At 33.2% G+C, this 22,688-nt stretch overlaps 2 protein-coding genes across 2 annotated transcripts in view; one reads left to right on the forward strand and one right to left on the reverse strand.

The window, feature by feature from the left end:
• Jasper (JIL-1 anchoring and stabilizing protein) overlaps nucleotides 1–7,717 on the forward strand; it is a 40,188-nt gene extending 32,471 nt beyond the window's left edge. Inside the window, exons 13-17 of the mRNA XM_088242462.1 lie at nucleotides 1,021–1,155; nucleotides 3,852–4,033; nucleotides 6,121–6,247; nucleotides 6,700–6,815; nucleotides 7,348–7,717. Of these exons, the coding sequence (XP_088098588.1) occupies nucleotides 1,021–1,155; nucleotides 3,852–4,033; nucleotides 6,121–6,247; nucleotides 6,700–6,815; nucleotides 7,348–7,413 (626 nt within the window). The 3' untranslated portion in view covers nucleotides 7,414–7,717. The remainder of the gene's footprint in view (nucleotides 1–1,020; nucleotides 1,156–3,851; nucleotides 4,034–6,120; nucleotides 6,248–6,699; nucleotides 6,816–7,347) is intronic.
• Nucleotides 7,718–15,293: 7,576 nt separating this feature from the next.
• LOC148284223 (translation machinery-associated protein 7 homolog) lies at nucleotides 15,294–19,526 on the reverse strand. Its single transcript, XM_088242452.1, has 3 exons — nucleotides 19,415–19,526; nucleotides 18,774–18,901; nucleotides 15,294–15,693 (listed from the first exon to the last, which is right to left on the reverse strand). Exons 2-3 carry the CDS (start codon nucleotides 18,894–18,896, stop codon nucleotides 15,622–15,624), a joined length of 195 nt encoding a protein of 64 aa, XP_088098578.1. The 5' UTR covers nucleotides 18,897–18,901; nucleotides 19,415–19,526; the 3' UTR covers nucleotides 15,294–15,621.
• Between the last annotated feature and the right edge of the window lie 3,162 nt (nucleotides 19,527–22,688).

Genomic DNA, 22,688 nt, shown 5'->3' on the forward strand with positions numbered 1-22,688 from the left:
ATATTACATTGCATAACATAACATAACAATAACATTCATTAAAAATATTCGCAATAATATTGCAACAAAAATGTCACGTCGTGACTGTCGAGCCGTCAGCTTCGTTTCCTTCTAAACTGAGAATGAATAATGCAAGAAATTGATGACACCGAGCGAGGCACCACTAGCTAAAACGCGCGGACTAAAAAACTGGCATCATATGTCAACAGAATACTATCAAACGAAAATGGTCTTTAGGAAATAACGCTCGAAATGCTACTCTCCAAATAGAGAAGCTTGAAATAATATCTGTAATCTGCAAGTGAACTTAGCAAGGAAAATATACGCACTGGGTTTTTGAATGTTAAAATACAGTATACATTTTGTATTGAAAAATAAGCTGCAATAATCGGAACCGGGCAATGCGCTGGGTGCGCATTTAGCAGCCTATATTTATTTTTTGAGGAAGATATAAACAGTGACGTTTATTTATAATAAATATAGATTATTTTATTTATTCTCCTATAATTTAAACTACTATAAAACATTATTATTGGTAGTGAAATCTAATGGTAAGCTGCGAATAATCGATTATATGGACGGTTCGCCCCTGATATATATATACACATACATGTATAAATAAATATTAAAAACAATGATAATAATAATACCAAAAAATCACAATAGTAGTAATGTAATGTACATAGGTACTGTGCAGATATTGAGCCAAGAAGCATGCCACCGACGCTCCTCTACAACGGCTCATATATCCGCATAAATACAACAATGTTTTATATGATAAATATTAAAAGACATTCACAGTATTTTGTGATAAGGACTGCTGGTAATCATTTGGGACACCATCTGCACGACAGATCTGGGAGAATACAACAGCTAGGAATTTATGAAGACTAAAATGCCAATTGGATTAGTCCTGTCAATGCCTTGACTTCCATATTCACTTCTTGAAAATGTTTTCCCGTTCTGTTGCAATAAATTTCAATAAAAAATAGTAATTTAAAATGCCCGACTTTTCCCTAGACTTGCAAAGAAATCGCCTAAACTTCTTCCGTACTGAAAACAAGCTCTTGGATATGGAGGTGAAGATACAGGCCGCGCTGAGCTTCAACTCCCCCGACACGCAAACCTGCATACAGCTGCTGGGGCAGATGGCTGGTAAGGCGAAAATTGAATTTTTATACTGTCGCCGACATGCGGGGTTCGAAAATATCATGATATTCATAAAAATAACAAAATGTCTGACAAAGAATGAGGCGGAAAGAGACCGACGATTTTTTCCCCTTTCTACCTGTCATCCCTCTTTTATTTTTAGGTATAAGTCAAAAATTTCACTTAGTTGTGTTCGGTCGTTCGATTATAATCACAGAAACAAGTAACCGAATAAGTCATTTAAACTAACTTCAGTAAATTTTAATATATTTATTTATTATTCGGCACAAGTGCCTTTAACAATATAACATAGGACAATATAATGAGTTAGTTAGATATACAAAAATTTGAAAACTTAAAAACCATCAAAACTCTTTATTGCTCACTAGTTCGACCCCATCTAAAATACGCTTCTCCTAATTGGTCTCCATTCTACAGGACTCATATTGACCATATCGAGTCTGTCCAACACCGTTTTTTAAGAAAAGTGGCATGGTTGCTCGGATTACAAAGGGGTAATTATTCCTATTTTAAAATAGAGCAATCTCTCAATCTGTCTTCATTGGAGAGACGTAGAACTGTAATGGACCTTATATGCATTTTCAAAATACTTAATGCTTTAAGTGATGTCCCATCTCTGTTGCAATCAATTACTTTTCATGTTCCCAACCGTGTCACCAGAAGTCAAAATCTGCTATTTATAAAATCTTCTAAGAGCAATTTTGGTTTTATGCCCCAATGTCCAGAATGTGTAGATTAGTCAATTCATCACGCGACTTGGAATTCTTTGGGATAGATCTTCCGGCTTTTCGTAGATCTCTTCGCGACTAAACAGTGTGGGATGAAGTTGAATTGGCATGGTTTAGCTCAAAGTCTTTTGTCTTTCGTTTTTATGAATATATTGTATACAATTATTGTTTTGCCCTTGTTTGTCTTTGCTAAATAGTTTTATGTTCTTTTTGTTCAGTTTCTTGCATTTATGTTTCTTCATGTAACTGTTGTAATTGGCTTAGGCCGCATATATAATAAATAATATTAGGCCAGTCATATTCTACATTAAAATTGCAAAACGCGATGTAAAGCTGCTTTTTTGGTGTGTTGTTTGGACCCGTTGGCGGAGTGTGAAACTACGTTTTGTAAGCGAAAAAAAGTTGTGCCATCTGCGTAATACGCGTAAATTGCAAAATTTTTCGCACTTTTTTCAGTTTTTGCACTTCAATTCAAATACTATGAGCTTTTGACATTAGTTACCAACATCATTTTGAAAGTTTTTCAAATTGAAAACAATTGAACCCAACCCACAACACCGTATGTCTTATAGTTTTTGAGATATGATGCTTGAAAAATTTACTTGGTTTTCAGAAATGTTAAAATTTCGAGTTTTGTTTATGTTTTCAGCCGAATATCGGCATAACCGCTCACGCTTACAGAAAAATTGTGATTAATTAAGTTTTAGCAAATTTAATTACCTTTCATTTAAGTGAAAAATAAGGTCTATAAACCTTATAATTCTCTTGTAATTGTAAAATACAAAAATTGCAACAATACAAGTTTTAAAATATGAGCCTTACTTAACATGAAATTTTGGGTGAAAAATTTTGGGTGAAAAAAACATTTTAAAAGTTGTTAAGTCTATTGTCATTTATTGACACACTTTTAAACAAAATAATTATAATGTTACGAAAAAATAAATTTTACTTTTTTTGAGGGTCCCGGTTGATCACATTTTTGAAACAATTCGTCTTTAGATAAAATGTCATCATATCTCAAAAACTATAAGACATACATAGTTGTGGGTTGGCTTTTATTGTTTTCAATTTAATATACTTTCAAAATGATATTAGTAACTAATGTCAAAAGCCCATAGTATTTGAATAGAACTGTAAAAAATGAAAAAAGTGTGAAATTTTTTCAGTTTTTCGCGTATTACGCAGGTAGCACAACTTTTTTTTGCTTGCAAAACGTAGTTTCACACTCCCCTAATGGGTCCAAACAACATACCAAAAAAGCAGCCTTACATTGCGTTTTGCGATTTTAGGTGTTTTTTTGTAACATTTTACTGGCCTATATCTAAACATGGGTATAAAAAGAAAAATAAAAATAACAAGAAAAATATGTATGTCAGCATACAAAAGATATAAACAATATAAAATTAATAAACACCAGATCATTAGCATCAGTAGCTTTTGCAAATAATTCGTTAATCGTTACTATAGAACATCATCAAATATTTATAAAGAGATGATTTGAATTCACAGAGACTCGAGTTAAAAATGTCCATATGAGAGGTACACTCGTTTCCTAGTCTGTGTATACGCGGTATTGGTGAGTGACAAAGATAGTTGGTTTGAGAAGGGTGACAATAATATAGACTATTTTGTCTAGTTCTACATATAGGTAAATTAATATTTATTGAATCCAGGAGTTCGCAACAATCGAATGTAGAATTAATGATTTTACATAAAAATATTAGGTCAGTTATTTTGCTGCTATATAACCACTTACCTGGTCTAGAATCCATAATAATTCCCAAACACGCACTGAAAATTAGGTTGGCAATATCCAGGCTAGAATCCATAATAATTCCCAAATATTGAAAAAAGAAGTTTTTAATATTTTAGACACATTCGCAATACATGATCTTAGATAGGGATCGTGCTACACGATCATAACAAAGAATACACTGAGTTCTGTCTCCGCAGAGCTGGAAGTGAAGCAAGTGATGCTGCTGAAGCACCCGAGCCTCTTGGAGACGGTGAAGAGGATCCGGCGTTACGTGGGGAACCAGGCGCAGTGGAAACTCTCCGATCAGGAGGCCGTGGACTTCGAGCAGAAGGCTCACCTCATCAGGAAGAAGGCCCAGCACTGTTATAACCACTTTAAGGTGAGATTACTTTTAAGAATGTCGTCTTCGAAAAAAGAACGGGGCCATCATGTCACAGATATTGGATGTCAATTTTATTGTTGACATCCAAAACCCTCTCATACGATGAATTTATATCAATTTTAATTCAAAAAGGAAATTAGCGACAGCATGCAGGCAATTATTTATTTATTTTGTTCATTAACGCCCAAAAGGCATTTACAAAAAATAAAAAATAAAATACATGCTATTGATATGATGACATGATATTGTGGACTTATAAGATAGTAAAGAATTGGACAGAATGTCTGCAGCAGTTCCATAAGTGTTACCTAACCTACGCACTATGCAGTCTCGGTATCAATGAATTGTTTTGTTGGTTGGAAGAAGTACTGGAGCAATGAAACAATAAAGTACTCCTAGTGTTGACAGCGGGTACTCTAAAGTTAATCAATTCAAGTATTTTTGGTATTTTATACAGTACAATGAGATCATTAATAGTTCTTCTTTCAGAAAGTTTTGTTAGGTTAAGCAGTGTTAATAAATAGTTATAATTCACATTTTTTATTGGAATGTTTAATTTGTAGTTTATATATCGTAGAAATTTATGTTGAACGTTCTCTATATTATAAACATGAACATTATAGCATTATCATATATTTATAGAGTAATGGTTACTAAATACAATGCTATTTTTTCATCTTTATTTTAAATTTACGAAGGTACGCAATATGTATAAAAACATTTAAGCTTGTAAGTGAAAATTCTTGATGCAAGTTCATTGTAATTTATTATAGAAATAAAAGACGAGTGATACTTTAATCCACAAATTTGGAATATCCAGTGCCCGGTTCCATCGCTTTCAGCCATGGATGGGACATTAAAATTAAAAATAATATATATCCAATACAATATTTGAGTTTATCCAAATGTTTGTAGACAAAAAACTGGATTTCACCCTCTCGGGAGTCATTGGATGAATTTAAGAAATATGGATATTCAAACATAGGCAAAATGGTAAATGTTACACAGTGTGTAAAGTGGCCACTTAAACCATCCAACGACAGGTCATTAGCCCTGTAAATGCCTAGACTTCCATATTACCTACTTTAAGGTATTTCTCCATCCCTGTTGTAATTTGTTAATATATACAATACTTAAACTCTTTAAAATAGGATTACATCAACTCATTAGTTAACCCGAAAATTTTTTGTTAATGATTCTTAAGATAAAAATCATTTTATTTAATTTACTTTCATACAACTTTGAATTCTCTATCCTTACCTCTGTTTTGTATAAACACACTGAACTTCTTAATAAAGATACCAGTCTCGAAGATGTTGCGAAAGCGATGAAACCGGTCACTGGATATTCCAAATTCGTGGATTAAAGTATCACTCGTCTTTTATTTCTATAATATAATATTTATTTTTATTTATTTATTTAATCCAATATAAAATACAAATACATAGTTAGCAAAAATGTTTATACAATAGGTACGGTACATTCAATATATTTTTATTTATGGATGTAGCCACTCCACTGGGCCCATAGGCACGTTCCGGAGTGTCAGTGTATTATTTATTTTATACATAATTGTACATAATTTCACATCAATTTTGTAAAAATTCAAAAGAAATTTAAAAAATTACAAAATTCAAACATACCTACATCAATAAAACAAGAAAGGACTTTCATGAAACTAAAATTCTGTTCTTATATATGAATAAACATTCAATTTTTTGTTTTCAAAATTTGTTTTCCAAATTCGATTCTTGTATCATATAACTTATTATACTCGTACATTATGTTTATTGTTAATTATAAGTTAGAAATCATTTTTAGTCTAGTATCAAGTATCTGTAATATTATAACTGTTTTATTGTGTATATGACCATTGATTTTAATAGATAATAATTTTTTTTTTAAAAACTCCTGTCTTACCTAGATTGCTTCAGAACTTATTTACAATAAAAAAACTTATGCTCTTTTTTTATTTAAAAAAATATTTATTTGACTCTCCTGCAAAATTGATCTTATGGGGCGGGGCGGCTCATCAGTCATTTAACCTTATTTCCGTCAATATTCATAGTGTTGAATATTTGCAGTCACTGTTCACATTGGACGAAGGGAAATCCTTCCTCGAGTTCTTCTCCGACCTCGTGCTTCGCTTCAAGAGGTGCACCAAGGACCTCGGGGACATGGAACTGCTGGAGTTGGATGAGGAACCACCTGGTAAGTCTGCTGGAAAAACTTTACAATATTGAAATAAACAATCAGGCACTCAATAATAACTTAAAATTTACTGTTTTTTATTTTGTATAGTATTTTGGATTGTTCTGTTAGCACTTCGGTCTTTATCTCCTCTACGTCGTCTTATCGGATGACGATCTTAAAAGGATGACGTTAGGGGTGACCTAAGAAGAGAAAAAGACCGAAGATAGAAGGATGGGAAAGAAAGATAATCGGCCAGGAATAGTATCGATAAATGCTGTTATTTACTTAACACCACATGAACGAAGCTTCGGGTAAAAGCTAGCACAAAATAAATGCTCTTTACCCTTTAACCAGCCAATGACAGAGTGGTGCAAATTGGTCATGATTTGTTCTTAAAAATAAAAACAATCTACCCCCTTTATCCCGCAAACCTTCCGCCTTCCTTCCGGCTAATTTGTTTGCTGTTTCAGGATTCTGGAAACCAGGTCACCTGACGATGAAAGCAGCCGCTGAGGAGCTGGCCAAGGAAGATGGGAAGGGCGCCCAGGACGCGAGCAATGATGGAGGAAAAGATAAATCTAATTTGGTAAAATTTTTACAAATGTCTATAATACTTGGCCAATATAAATAACGCTTACAAGGAGCAATCGAAAGACCGTAAAGAGAAAAAATCACTGTTAATTTATATTTTTTTATTTATAATCCGGATGACTGGAGTTCAGATAAACAGAGTTCTACTATATATTCAAATAAATATACATCAAACCGCTCTGCTGCAGCATATAACTAATTACACTAACAAGCAAATCCGATCATACTTCACCAGAGTAGTAGCACAAAAATATAAGACCAACGTGCTGATAGGACACATGCTATTATAAGCTGACACCCACATGCACTTATTATAATTGAATTTATCTTTTGGATGTACTCTATACATACCTAATAAATCCATACTTCCCCCATGCCTTTTTTACTACTACTCCACAATATTGGTGTTAGCTTCTAATAGCATGTGCTCTATCCAAATATACACGTATATTTTTCACATAAAACATGTATGTTTTTTTTTAATTTAAATTTATTCCTTCATTAAGATTTTTTATTTTATTTCACAGGACGCGTCAAAAGTTCCGGAATCACCAACCAAAGGGATTCGAAAGGAAAGAAAAAAAGTTGAATGAACACTTTTATACAGAACGCATGTGTAATTTATATACTACAAATCAATAAGGGACTATGTTGAGGGACGTCTGTTCAAAGTTGTTCGACACAAATGACATTTTGAAAATCACATACGCTACAAAAGTGAATATAATTTTAATCTGTTGGTTTTTTTAGCTACGGTTCCCTGATGCTTGGGCGATCGTCAAACATATATTATTTATTTAATATAAATTCAGAACAAATTAATCACATATATCAACTTTGATAGAGGTGTGAACATTTTTGTTGTATCACTTAATAGATTTTTTCCGTCTATCAAAATATTTTTATATTTAAATCCCTGTTTTATTTTGTTTTGAAATCGATATAAACATCGTCATCATCACCCCCATTTCCACACCAAGTGGCGCACGAGGCACTGCATTGTTAAATAAAATGCACCGTATCTCGATCATCTGTTACAGGAAGGTAAAGTGATCAGTCTTACGCTTCAGATGCCAGTCCAGGAACAATGAAGTACTGCAGTTTAACAAACTTTAACCGCCCTACCTTTGGGTTATTATTTAAAAAGTAGGTAAAAAATCATCGGTTTTTTCTTCTTTGGGTTAAAAAAGTAGGTAAAAAATCATGTTTTCTTTTTCTTTCTTTGGGTTCAAAAAGTAGGCAAAAATCATCTGGGTTTTCTTTTTGGGTTCAAAAAGTAGGCAAAAAATCACCGGGTTTTTCACTTTGAGTTTTAAAAAGTAGGCAAAAATCATATTTTTCTTCTTTGGGTTAAAAAAGTAGGTAAAAAATCATCGGGTTTTTTCTTTTTTGGGTTCAAAAGAAGGCAAAAAATCATCAGGTTTTTTCCCTTTGGGTTCAACAAGTACGTAAAAAATCATCAGGTTTTTCCTTTGGGTTCAAAAAGTAGGTAAAAAAATCATCGGTTTTTTTCCCTTTGGGTTCAAAAACATGATAAAAAATCATCGGGTTTTTTTTAATAAGATTTCTCAATAACAGTACTTATTTACAATGTACCAGGCAAATTTTTTAAGCAATAGACTCATTTATGACCCTTTTTTTATATTTAAGTTCAAAATAAACATTAACACCTTTCCTTGGGTCATTTTTCCATTACACTTTCAAGGTGAACTGCTAAATATGAAGAAGCTTGTGAATTATGACTTTTTGCCGATTTCTTTCTCATACAAATAAAACACGAACACATCCGTCAACTTTGTCTGACCTCGAAATACTAAACTCGCCGTATAATGTATTTGTATGCGTAGGGCAAGTAGGAACAAATTTGACGTATCACAAACGTTTCTGTTATTTTTTTAAAAATAAACAAGATTTATTAATTTTTCTAAAGTTATCAACCAGATTTTGACAACCCTAAGGCATATAAATTGGTTGTATGAAAACAAATAGAATTCGGCGGGTAAATTTGCCCAATTGTTTTTAGACAAATATTTTATTAGTTAGCCATTGAAAATATCTTCTAACGACAATATTGCCCTTGAATTAATAATTCAATAAAGTAGTTCTTAGACAAGAACGCCATATGAGCTACAGTTCAACAAATAATGGTTGCGGGCAAACATGGAGGTAATTTTGTCCGCCATCAAAATTTCAAATTGCAAATTGCTTGAAATCGCATTTAAATATGACTGAATTTACAATTGCCAATTCAATGATCACCAAGGGCATTCTTAGTAATTAAAAAGTAAAGCACAAAATACATGCTGGTATACTTTTTTGTACCTGTTACGGCTTGTTGCGTTCGGGCGATAATATCGCAGACGTATCATGTATATTCGTATGGGTAGGGCAGTTAAAATCGATATTTTGCCAGGAATCAAACCCAAGACCCCAAGAATGGTAAAATGCGGACTTATTTCCACTCGATTACTCAAGAGCAGGCGAAAGTCTGTTAGCGAAAGCACTCGCCCAGGTTTCTGATTTTATTACACATACAGAACTGTATTCTTAATCTCACCGACACAGACCACATCGTCACAGTTCCGGCAAAAGTCTATTACCCGAAAATAGTCAGTTTTGAGTTGAAAATGTTATTCAAAGCCTAAATTAAGTTCTTTAAGACTTTTCCCTCCAACTTATTAATTTAGGAAGCTGAACTTTTGAAACTAGGAGAAATCTATTACCAGCAATGTCTAAAATATGTTTTTATGCGCCAACAAATTTTAATAGATCTAGTCAAAGATTGAATAGTTTACTTAAAATCCCTTATTGGAAATCCAGACTCAGGCAAAGGCACTCATTTTTCATAGCTCCAAAACAGTTCAATGCATTTCATAAAGACAGTATGATAGATATTAATTATTTTAATTTGTTTCAATTTAAATTTTTGTTGAAATTATTAATAAAAAAGCAGATTTAAATAAATTCTTTTTTTAATGGATAGAATATACTTTTATTATAATTTTCTCATTTTTAGTGGTAAATAATTGTGTTCTAATATTAGCACTTATTTTTTAGTAGCTTTTATTTCAATTTAAAATTAAAAGTATACCCACATACTGGCCATGCCTTTGTAGGATAAAAAAAAAGTTATTTTTTGTATTAGTAACATTCCCTTTCCGTACCTAATGGTGCATAGGGCACTGCATTGGTACACAAATCGCAGCGTATCTTGATCATTTTTGTTACATGAAGGTAAGATAATCAGTCTTACGCTTCAGGTACCAGTCCGGGGACTATGAAATATTCTAGTGTGAAAACACCCTTTTAAATAAATATTACACATCAACCATGTCGGGAATCGAACCCGAGACCTCTTGCATGGTAAGCAAACGCGCTGACCATTACGCCACGAGGCCGAGGAAAAAGTATAATTATTCCAAATTATTTGTTGTTAGTGAAAAACGGTGGTGTGACTTTCAATAAAATCTCAACAAGCATAAATCACTAAAGGCAGATCAAATTTATTGACAGCTTAGGTAGATTTTATAATTCATAAGCGCGACAATTTTCTTCATAAAAACAACATTTTGTTTGCGTTTAGGTATTTGTAAAATAAAACAGAATTGTTGGAGAAAGTCCAGAGAAGAGCAACTAAAATAGTAGTTTCTCTAAGAAATAAATCATACGAGGACCGCTTAAGGGAGCTCGGGTTAAGTTCACTGGAAGAGCGGAGGCAGCGTGGTGACTCGATCTTAACTGAGCAATATAATGTACCCAAGTTGAAATCAATGTTCACTATGAATTAAAACCGCCATCTCAGAGGTCATTCATTGAAACTAAAACCACCTCCTTCTCATCCAACCCCGGGAAGAACTTCCTGGCAAACTGAGTCGTGGAGAATTGGAATGGCCTTCCCGAGAAAGTGATTGGTGCTAGTCCAGTTAATGTGTTCAAAAACCGCTTAGATGCACACAGCAATGTATAATGTTTAATAACCATGTACACTTGCACACTTGATATACACGCATCAGCTTCATAGCGGCTAGTGTATTATTATTATTAATAATAATAATAATGTTAAAACATGTTTTTAACCACAAATTTAATCTTTTTTTTCAATAAAAACCTTTATTAGCATAAAAAAACAAAACGCACAGTAAAAAAAATGGAACACTTAAGGTTGAACTTGCCAAAAAAGAGTCTGGCTCTTGTGATTGGCAAGTTTACAAAATATTATAAAAAAGAAACAAAAAATGCAAAACAAAATAATACAATAAATAAAATTTTAAACAATTGTAAAAATTTAGAAAATTTAACACTAATAACAAATAAAAAATAAAAACACAAAATTTATCTACACAGGCATATATTATACGTACATCTTTATTTTCAAAATACGGTTAATGTTAATTATGTCAGGAAGCTTTTCTTTCATTTATTTCTTGACGTAGATTTTGTTGTAAATTATTGAAAAGCTTCCGTCCTATCTAAGTATAATGATGTTTGGCTGTGGTAGTTTTAATTCTCTGTAGAGCGAGGCATCCTTACCTTAACCTTTTTGTAATACGGCCCAATGGGAGGCTCTCCTTATGCACCTGGAGCATACAACACTTTCCTTTTTTTAAAACTTTTTTACTTTATTTGTAATACATATTTCCTTCCTGTCGCTGACTATTGGGTTGCATTCTTCAGATTATAAACAAGCTTAAGTCACTTAACAAAATTTGAACCACTTTGCCACATTAAAAACCTTCCAGATATATGAAATTGTATCTGAAAGTAAAAGTTTCCAAATGAAAAAAAAAAAAAGATACGAAGGAATTGTGTTGTATACTCAAAACTACCAAAACACAAAAATTAGACTTTTCCTGGTTCTCCAAGCTTTTGAATTGCGATTTCTAAAAATGGTGTTTTTTGGGTTAGTGCCGTAACAGCGATGATATACAAATCCTAAAAAAGATGTAACATCGTACAATTCACATACGCAAATTTAAGCTAGTCTCTTTTACTAAGTGGGCAATGGATTGTTAAATAATTCAGTTTTATTTATATACAACTGTTGTAGCGTATTTGATTATGAAAAATGATTTAAATATCTTTATTTTAATCAAGTCAGTTGCCGAAGTAATGTTAATAATTATAAAACATGCATCATACATGAGGGCATTGGAAGCAAAGATAGCAACCTCCAAAAAAATATTGTTTTTGGTTATGTCATTCTGTAGTTTATAAACTTTATTTTGATAAAAATCATGAGTTGAGTTCCAAATGTAGTTTAAAATAATACTTCTAATGGTTTGAAAATAGTGTTAAGCAAACAGCAATATCCATCAGCCATTTTATTCGACTAATGACAGGCTTGAGATTTAAATTTTCAAAAAAACCGTGCCATACAAATATTAAAGTTTTTTGAATTCGTGTTTCTATTAAAGCTAATTTATTAGTATTCTTAATGTTTAAGTTCAGTGAAAATAACATTTTTGACATAGACTCTCTTTGGCATTAGTGTAGCAGTCTTTGTTATTTTCCTCAAAAACGGGAGTTTGCTTCCAATGCCCTCACATATATCATTTAGCTCAATATCACGGGGTAATTAATACAACTGGGTAACATAAAAATCTGCATTTTTTTAGTTAACAACCACTTGAAACACATTTTTGTATCTATAAATGCTACAAATAAACAAGTCGTGCATTCAAATCATCATTATATTATGTATTTAAATGCATCAAGACTGGTCTGTTTGTAGCATCAAGGAGGAAGATACAAAGATGTGTTATTTTAATGGTTAATTAAAAAATGCTGATTTTAAAGGTACCTAGTTGTACCGTATTTTTCAGACCATAAGACACATTTTTTTTGCTTTGAAAATTCAACCAAAACTTGGGCTGCGTCTTATTATTATTATGGATAACTTATATAGCGCCATTTTCGTAATATAATACCTCAAGGGCGCTTTACATAGTGATTCTATAGATAAATAAATTTAATTGAAGCTTTTAAATTTGTAATTTAATTAAAACAATTTATTTTGTTATCACATGCTACGGATTTATTCAAATGATTTAAAGAACAAGTGGGTTTTAAGTTTTTTCCGAAACATCACTTCACTTTCACAGCCTCGCACCTCTGCTGGGAGATCATTCCATGCCATTGTTCACTAAATTTAGTGTGCTGTTTGCGTAGAGGTATAATAACTTTTCCTCTCGCCGTAGACGTAGCTGATCTAAGCGTGAGACGCCTGTCAGCTAGTTCATCTGGAATGCATAGTTCCCTTAGATATTCCGGAGCAGAGTTGTGCAGTGACTTATACATAAGCCAACAGAGTTTGTATTCTACCCTATGGTCCGATGTGTCTTATCGTCGGACAAATAATCATAGTTATGCTTCTGCAGCCAGTTCACAATTTTGAAAAAATTAGATATTAGGTGCAGTAAGGTCAATTCTGTGTTCTCCAAAAACAGCCAAACCGCTTTCATACAAAAAACTGTATTAATCACCTCTTCTGAAAATGGTGTCGATCGCTAAAACGACATTTCTCAATTTGCAGAAAACACCTACAGCACCAGAAAAATCTTACAGTACTTTAAAAATCATTAAAACTGATCAAATACTTAATTAGATTCTTGTTTGTAATATAAATAATGTATTCATTGTTTATCATTTGTTAAAGTCAAAAACATATCATGTAAATTCGATTATTCACTCTTTTCACAAAGGTGCTATTATCTCAGTTTCACTTTTCTATGGCTGGCTACTTTCTGCATAACTACGTTCATATACGGTACCCCACCATATCATATCAACCCTGTTTAGGTCAAAGTCAAACTACAATTCTGGAAAAATCGGTTTGTGTCGGCGATGTATTTTAAACCAATTGAGTGGGTTTAATCCTACAGTCTAGCAAAATATTTGAACCGCAAACGTCTGTTGACTTATATTCTTTCATCATGCAATTGGTTTAAAATACATTTGAAATCGCTTTTTCTAGAATTGTCAGTTTATTCCTTCGACCTGAGCACAGTTGATATAATAATAAAATCCATAATTTCTAAAATATCTATCAACAGTTTTATTTTATAGTTGTGTCTGAACGCAATAGATATGTATGTACAGGTAAACGTCGTTTTAGGCCGGGGTTCCGTCCCGAGAGACACCGGCGTAAAATGAACACAAATATAATGGAAGATAAAAGGATAGGTTCCATGTCGAAATTCTAAGAACAATCTAACATGTTTATTTAATACATATCCTATATATATTACAAATAAATTATAAATGTATTTAATAAATACAGTTTAAATTCGTTTACAAAATAAATAATAATCTCTTGATATAAATAATGAGCTTTTTATAATAAATACTAACTCATCAGTTCGTCGGTAATAAATTAAATTCTCATCCAATTTTATTTGCTTTGATTGTGGCTTCCTTTCTTGCAGAATCATAGCATAAACTACAAATATATGAATTTTCTTTTAATTCTAATAACAATAAAATAAAAAATATATTCATACCTTTTTATTTTTCTTAAAAACAAAACTAAAATTAACTCTGAAACAATTTCACAAACACAATAGGCTGCTCCCATACACGGTAATATAATAAAACGTGTATAAGTGTGTCTGCTATTAGAATCGCAGCGCCTCCTGTCGTCTGGTGTCGGCCGAACCGGGGAATCTTACGCCGGCACCAACAGGCGTAGTTGTAATACCCCGCAAGATAGAAATAGTAGAAAAGATCAGCGTACTGTCTATACGTAGCGATAAAGATAGCGTTTGTAATTGCCCACCTGAGTGTGTCCACAAATGTGCTACTAATTTTAAGATATACAAATGTGGTGTCCGTAGTAGCGCATCATATTTCAATCACATACTATGTGGTAACTATAATATTTGTATGTATACATATTCATACAATTTAAGAAATAACTAATCGATAATTAATCAAACTTTTATATGTATTAAATAACTTGAGGCAAATGAATATTTGTTTTATTCCCTCGCTCGATTCTTCCGCTACTACGATTTTACTAAAGTAGCTTGCCCATCACATCTGAGGACATAAGTCTCCTTGGCGGTACCCACATACACGGAAAACTTGCTCGTTGAAGATTCACCTCCCTCTTTTCCTCAATCCGATGAAGTACATATTATGTACTTCTGGATTACCTTCTTTCAGCAAAAAGATGCCAAGGCTATCAGATTACAGAGAGCTCCCTCGGGTAGGCTATTCTTGTTTGGCAACGAGCAAATTTTCCTTGTGTGTGGGCACCGCCAAAAAGACAGAAGTTCTCAGATGCGACGCGCGGTGTGTGGTAGGCAAGCTGTCTCCTATATCTAATGAATAATGAATTTACATAATGAACAAGTGCATGTGCAAAGCAAGGTTATTTTTCATGCCCTAGAAGGGAGCCCTGAACATCAAGGGATGTGCCACCGAAAAAAAGCTTAGAAGCAAGTTTTTAAAACAGGTAAAAACATAAAACAAATTTTCTGTTTACACGTTTATTGAAAGAATATCAAAATTACAAATACATATTCTTAAAATGGATCCAAAACACTACGATGCAGTCTTCATTGTTGGCAGTAAATACGACTGATTCAAACAAGCAATATAATATTTTTATAAAGATATATGTAGTAAAATAATATAATCAATTATGACACAAACCAAAGCCCAAATGAAAAAATTGTTGCCTCTGCATAAAAAAAGTGTTGCCAGTTCATTAATTTAATAAAAAAATAAAGTACTTATTTATATTATTTGTACATGGAAAAAATATTGGATAGGTATGTTCATATACAAAGTATTTGGGGTCACTTTTTCCCGGATTTCTTAATTCCTCCTGTGACAAGCGGGCCCTTTTGAGCGGCTTTGCTTTTGGCATCCTGAAAAAAAACATAACACGGTTAAAACATGACAAATATTTTTTCTTTCTAGATTGACATGGATTTTTTGGTAGAGAACCTTTTTGAGAAGGGGCTGGTTGATTACACACTGTATTTACACATTCACCATTCTTGTCTGTTTGAACATTAGTATTTCTTGAATTCTTCCATTTGTCGATTTTTGTGAAGTAAAAGAGCCATAATCTTTATTAACGTTTGAAAGATTCTACCAAATTATTTACAGGAATACATATTAACAATACTTTTAAATCGGGCTGTGGTACCGTGGCTGAAAAAACAAAGGCCTGAGGTTCGAACCACCACTCTACCCCAACTTGAATGAAGTATTTCAGAATGCAATATTTATTTTTTGGTGCAAACCTCGGACCTTCCATCCACGAGTCCATGACACTAGCCACAGGACCACAAGATCAATTGGTTTTATCAGCAATATTTTAATTATATCCAAATATTTTAAGAGAAGAATGCTTCTGTTGTTCGTTATTGGTACTTTCGGAAACAAAATAGTTGATTTTTTGCCATTAAATGGTTCCATGTAGGGAGGTGCCGCTAAATGTCATTTAAATACACTTTTCACAGCACATAAAACTTTTCTTAAAGTAATACCAAACGGATTCTGCTTCCAAAGGAAGGAGAATATAGCCCCCCTTGCGGTGATTTTATCAAAAATGGTGCTGTATCAATTATCTATCATAATCTTCTTTGCAGTCTCAATCCTGGGGATTAGTTTGCAGCAAAGTCCTGCATCTCGTCCTCAATTGGTCTTTATTTTCTGCAGCCCTCTTCAGCTCCGCATAAGAGGCGCAGATAAAATCTTCGCACACTTGCTCTAAATATTCCCGTCGGGGGCGCCCTCTATAATTTGTCCCAGCCATTCCCTCTATAATGTCGTGCAAGAGACCCTCATGGCGCATAATGTGGCCGATCCATCGGGCTCGCCTCTCTGAGATGGTTTTGATTAGGTGCCTACCTTCTTCGATTCTATTGAGAACCTCGTCGTTAGTGATGTGGTCTCTCCAGCAAATTCCTAATATTTTTCTGTAGCACCACATCTCGAAGGCCTCTAGTCTTTTTTTATCTCTTTCGGAAAGGCGCCATGTCTCACAACCGTACATCAATATGCTCCATACATATGTCTTGGCAAGTTGCTTGCGGAGTTTTAGTTTGATATTATTCGACTCGAAAATCTTTGATTTTTTGTTAAACGCAAGCCTCGCTCGGTGTATGCGGCAGTCGACTTCTCTTTTTGTTCTCCCATCCCAGGTGATCCTGCTTCCAAGGTACACAAACTCTTTCGCGTTTTTCAGAGTTGCTCCTGACATTACTATATTTATTTGTTGCTCATTACGGGCCACAGCCATTACTTTGGTTTTGCTCCTGTTTATTTTCATATTACATTTGTTATTTAATACATTTTCCATGGAGGTCAGAGCCTCAGTGAGTTCTTCTTCTTCATAATAGTGGACATAAAATCGCTATACATAGTCTTTCAATGCCAGACCGCGAAACTTTGAAGAAAAATTCATCATGGTAAACTTTTAGTAATTTGAAAATGGAGTAAATCCTTAATTTCTCGGAATAGCATTGAAGGGATTCCAAACCCACAATAAAAATAATACACAGTGTAAATATTAAAATATAAGGAACAAAAAATAAACTTAAAATAACAAATGAAAACTCAATGTTTCCCAAAAAACAGTCTCTCTAAGAAATTCTCGTAATTTATTTATAAAGGCTTTAATATAGATAGAGCAGGGGTTTCCGACCTTTGTGCTACAACGCCTCCTGGAAAAAAAATCCACACCTCCCTATCTTTTACTTTTTTTAATTTATAACAATACAGACACGTTTTAGATAAAAAAAACTTTATTACAACAAAAAACTGTAAATGTAAAAATAAACAGAATAATAACAAGGTTACGCTGTAACATTTACGTTCATGTATATTTCTTTAGGAGGATGGTACATGATCTAAAAATTTAATGTGACAGCTGCTGTTTATTGGCACAAAGTTTATCAAATCTTGGGAGCAATGTGGAGACTGCCACTCGTATCTCCTTTTCAACTGCCAACCCGGCTCAATATTTGGTTTTCATTGTAGCTAGTACTGAATAGCCAGTTTCGCATAAAATAGGACGTTAACATTAAAAAATTCATACTCTCCGCTAAGATTCATCCAAAATTGAATTAAGGTTTTTTTTTTAATAAAAATAAATATTTGCGTTCTTATGATTTGCCCAAATATTTAATTTTGACGGATATTTTCAACGAGTTGTAAATAACTCACTATTAGAAAATGGGAATCGTGTTGGGGTAGAGTGGGATTCGAACCACAGACCTTTGGTCAGCGAGTCCGAGACACTAGCCACAGGACCACAACCCGATTGCCAATTTCATTTTGAAACTTTTGTTTGAGTGGCTATCGCATGATAATTCTATCAATTGAAAAAAAAAACATTTTGGTGCCTCCCCCTAGAAACAGCCTGCGCCTCCCGGGTCGCCCGGATTGTTGGAAACCGCTGCTCTAGTGACAATGTGCCATATACTACTGAGCTCAATAAAATATCCCAACTAGAAACCTCAGACAAAACTTACTCTTTCATATCGATAACCATAGAACTAACTATGGTTTTTATTTCCCTATGCCCAGAATTCTCAGGTCTGCCAACAAACATACTAGTCTTGATTTCTTTGATAACAAGTTGTCTTCTTTCAAATAATCACTGAATCAAATTCAATTATAAACACCTCTCTCCAGCTTCAACTCCCACCGAGTCTACTATATACCATTGTGTCTTTCTACTTTCATAATTTTCTATGCATAAATATGTCCTTGAAAATGCCCATTGGGCGTATATATAAATAAATAATTAAATATACAAATTTTCTTTAATTTTTATTATTGTCTCTGATTTTATATATTTGTGGTGATATATGTCCGTGTTAATTAATCATTCGTTCCAACTCAACACAGGACTTTAATTCTTTGGAGCTGGGACTTATGTCTCAAAAATGTATAAGCTTAAGGAAATAAAAAAATTAAAATACAATTTATTTACCTGCAGAGCTTTCTCCTGCTCTTTGAGTTTCTGCTTGTGTGCTAGGTCATCATCATCCATGTCTTTATCTCCTTTCTTGGGCGCCTTCAGCGGCTTCTTTTTGCCTCCTTCTCGCCCGGACATTGTTACTGAAAAAACAAAAAAAAAATGCTACAAAAACAAACGTTAATTTCAACCGAACCAATCGTTATTGCAAGCCGAGCGTTTTTACAATGAATAACATGATTTAAATTCATTAACGAACACTGAGTTCTGCAGAATTCGTCAAATAGCGCAGCAAGAAAATTCATAAAAAGCGTCTATGACGAATTTTTCCAACGAAGACTTCGAATTGTCAAAAATTGAGGTTATGAAAAAACAATAAATCAGACAATAAGTAAAGACCGCGGGTCCGAGATGTTTTAATGCTCTCGAGATGTTAACTAATAATAATTTCAATAAAATATCGGCAATTTTACATGGGATAACGATACATCTGAAATAATAACAGAGTAAACAAAATAAAGGCACGATTTTTACTGTCACATTTAACAACTGTTTTTACTGTTTTTAAAGTTTCCAAACTAATTATACATGGTGAAAATTGAAACGTAATTGGAGGATTTACTTTATGTTTGTTAATATACATATTTGTGAATTACCTGTGAAGGGGGATCGATATGACAAATTAAAAACGAGAACCTCACGCGGACCTCTTGTTTTGGATTATGTGAAGTTGGCGTTGAAGCGCTGAAAACACAATAATAAAAAAAACAATATTCTGCGATTGGTATTGCGTATTAAAAAAATAAAATAAAGTAGTTACTTATGTATTTAGTAGGTACTTATTAAAAAACATTTTTAAAAATGTGTACTTATTTTAAAAATACAATATTATACAATCAAGCTAACCACGATGCCGTTTTTTAAGGGTAAGCAGAGAGGATAGAATGCTGCACAACTCTATTACTACACACATTTTGCTTCCCCTACATGCATTTATTTTTTCAGGCGCGCACATCATAGATTATATAAATTTGTGACAAATGTTCGTTTTGAGCATATAGATTATATTAATTTTTGACAATATGTTCGTTTTGAAGTAATTGTTAAATTTGGTAATGCCACGTCTTTCCCAATCTTTTATTTAATTATACGTCATTGGCTGTTATATAATTTTCTTAATGATATGTGGAATAAGTAAATATGTGTTTTTAAATCTTTTTGAATACGTGACCCCCTTATGAACAGGAAAATAACTGGCGGCCCCAGTTCCCCAGTAATTGCTGGAGCGAATTCATCTAGGCATTTACAGGTCATAAGCCCTGTAAATGCCTAGACTTCCATATTCCCTTTAAATGTTTTCCCTCTCTGTTTTCTAATAGAACTTTCATCTCTTTCAGAAACCATCACATTCGATTTATCGACGTTAATTTTTAATTTTTTAAAATGATTTAGATAAAATTATCAATTTAAATTCTTGGTTTAATTTCGTATTCTTCCATATGTTCTTTCCTTACCTTTTAAATAATAAAATTACCAGTACTTAATCCCATTTTCGGTCAAAAACTTTCCTAAAAACGAACTTTTTTGCAAACCAGTTGTAATAATGTGTATGTTGTCTGTCCCTTAATAAAATACTTATGTGATCCTTTTTTTGTAGCCTTGTAACAAATACAAACGTTTTAAATGTTTTAAACAATTTACCATTCCTGAAGATGCCTTCTTAGGCGAAAGCGCTCGTCGGTCAAATGAAATAAAAGTGAAAGCAAACAGAGAAGTTTTGCTGATAATTTTATCAAAATCATTAATTAAGGAGTGTTATCAAGAAACATCTACAGAAAACCTCAAAATATTATTTTTGTATTTTTCTATATTTTGAAAACATACTTCCTATAGTCCTTAAAATATAGCTTGATTAGAATGACAGCTGTCAAACTAATTTCATTAGTGATGAGAAATTACTGATCACTGATCAAATCGATTTTATCAGTTATTTCATGCAACCATGAAACTCTGTTTCCGAAAATTGATTTAAAAACGCAAAAACATGCCTGTTATAGTGTGTTTCACACAATTATTCAACAAAAAATGAGACATTTATACTTTTTTCATGAACAACATCAAATGAATTATTTTTTTATTCGATCAATTTACATTGATCAATTTGTCCCATCTCTAACGTTTTTGCAAAATGATGTAACCTTGTAAGAACGTCGTTAATAATTAGGTTTATTTTAGTTTTCTTTTAGTTTTATTATTTTATATTTTAATGTTGATTTATGTTTCAAGCATTGTATTAAAAAAAATATTTAACACGCCAGATACAAATTATTTTTCGTGTGTCAATATAAATAACTCCTTTGACGTTACTACAAAGTTATGTCGTCACTTTTTCTGACAGCTGTCATTCTAATCATGTGACATTTTAAGGACTGTAGATACACGAATTCTTCTACTTGCTCAATACATTCGTTGTTTGCATTTATTCTGCACTCAGTAATCTCAGTTCCTGTCTATATATTGAGTAAAAGTTAATTTTGATTCAATTGGCCTTAGTACCTAAGATATTTTAGGCTAAAACTTTTTACGATTAAATTAATTCTACCAGTCAGTTTTCATTTGGACGTTTTAGTTCCTAAAGCCGTCTAGTCATGTTTCCAACAATAGTTTAACGTTAGTCAGTATCTATTGGTAAACGGACACTAATGGAAACTGACAATTATGATTAGAATCATAAAAGTTTTATTCAATTGTCCATTATGAATTTTAAAAGCAGAAGATGCATTCATTCATAAGTTGATGAAAAGACAGTCAAATGAAATAAATGGGTAAGTCAATAGAAATACATATTTATGAAAACAAATGGTCTAAAAATAAGTATTACAATAGAATAAAGTATTTATTTACATATAATGGGCCTGTCACACACTCGACGAGTGGCATGGAAAGTAGCGAGGAAAAGAGGCAGACACGTAGTGTGGCAACATTACTCGTCATGCCGCACGTCATGCTCCTCGTCGTGCCCACCGCTCCCTATTTTGTCGGTTTTTGAGCGCGAGTCAAAGGACCGGCAATATGAGCGCGAGTGGCTGGCCACATAATCGCGATGCCGCAGTACGCATCGAGCGCTCACACAAGACGCACGCGTCATTTGTGAATGATGTATATTTCTTTGTATGACATTGATATAATTAGCTTTGCTAAAAATGCATAGCGTGCACGATGTCACAGTTTCATCGTCCATTGTTTATTTGTTTATTAACGGACAGTGTCCATATTTACAATGTATAGGGTTTAAATATTACAATGAAAGAATAATTTCAAACATTAAAAAAAATAAGAAAAAAAGCATTGACAAACATAACGGACATCAAGACAAGATCTGGACTATTTATTTAGTGCTCGTTTAAATCGTTGTAAACTCAAACCAAAAACGTCCAGATCTTGTCTTGAGTTAACAATACGACAAAGACGGGTCATTGGAGAATTAAGGCCATAGTTTTAGTCGGAATATGGAATTTTACTCGCCCCAGTAATGATGGAACATCGATTATACCATTTAATATGCCGAACATATATATGGAATCAATATTAGTTCTACGTTTTTGTACATAAAGACATTGTATAGCAAGACAAATGACAAGTGCGATTAATTGCGCGAGTAGAGCAGTGCGTGGGTGGAGAGGGCAACATCGGGCGAGAGGGCGGCAGCGTGAGGAGCATGAGCATGAGCAGCGCAATGATCATAGTGTGGCGAGGCTATAAGATTCCTGGGCCGCGATTACGAACGTTATCTTCATCGGTGCATATCGATATAAACTGACGTCGATATTTATGTAGGAAATGCGTATTGTATGAAAATTCAAAGTATCTTTGTCAGTAACCTGTAATTTAACATTTTTAAAAAAAGTTATATTTTGTCGGCCTCGTGGT

Source organism: Micrasema longulum, unplaced genomic scaffold (genome assembly GCF_059751315.1).
Source record: "Micrasema longulum isolate JH-2025_06_02 unplaced genomic scaffold, ASM5975131v1 h1tg000140l, whole genome shotgun sequence".
NCBI classification, from domain to species: Eukaryota; Metazoa; Arthropoda; class Insecta; order Trichoptera; family Brachycentridae; genus Micrasema; species Micrasema longulum.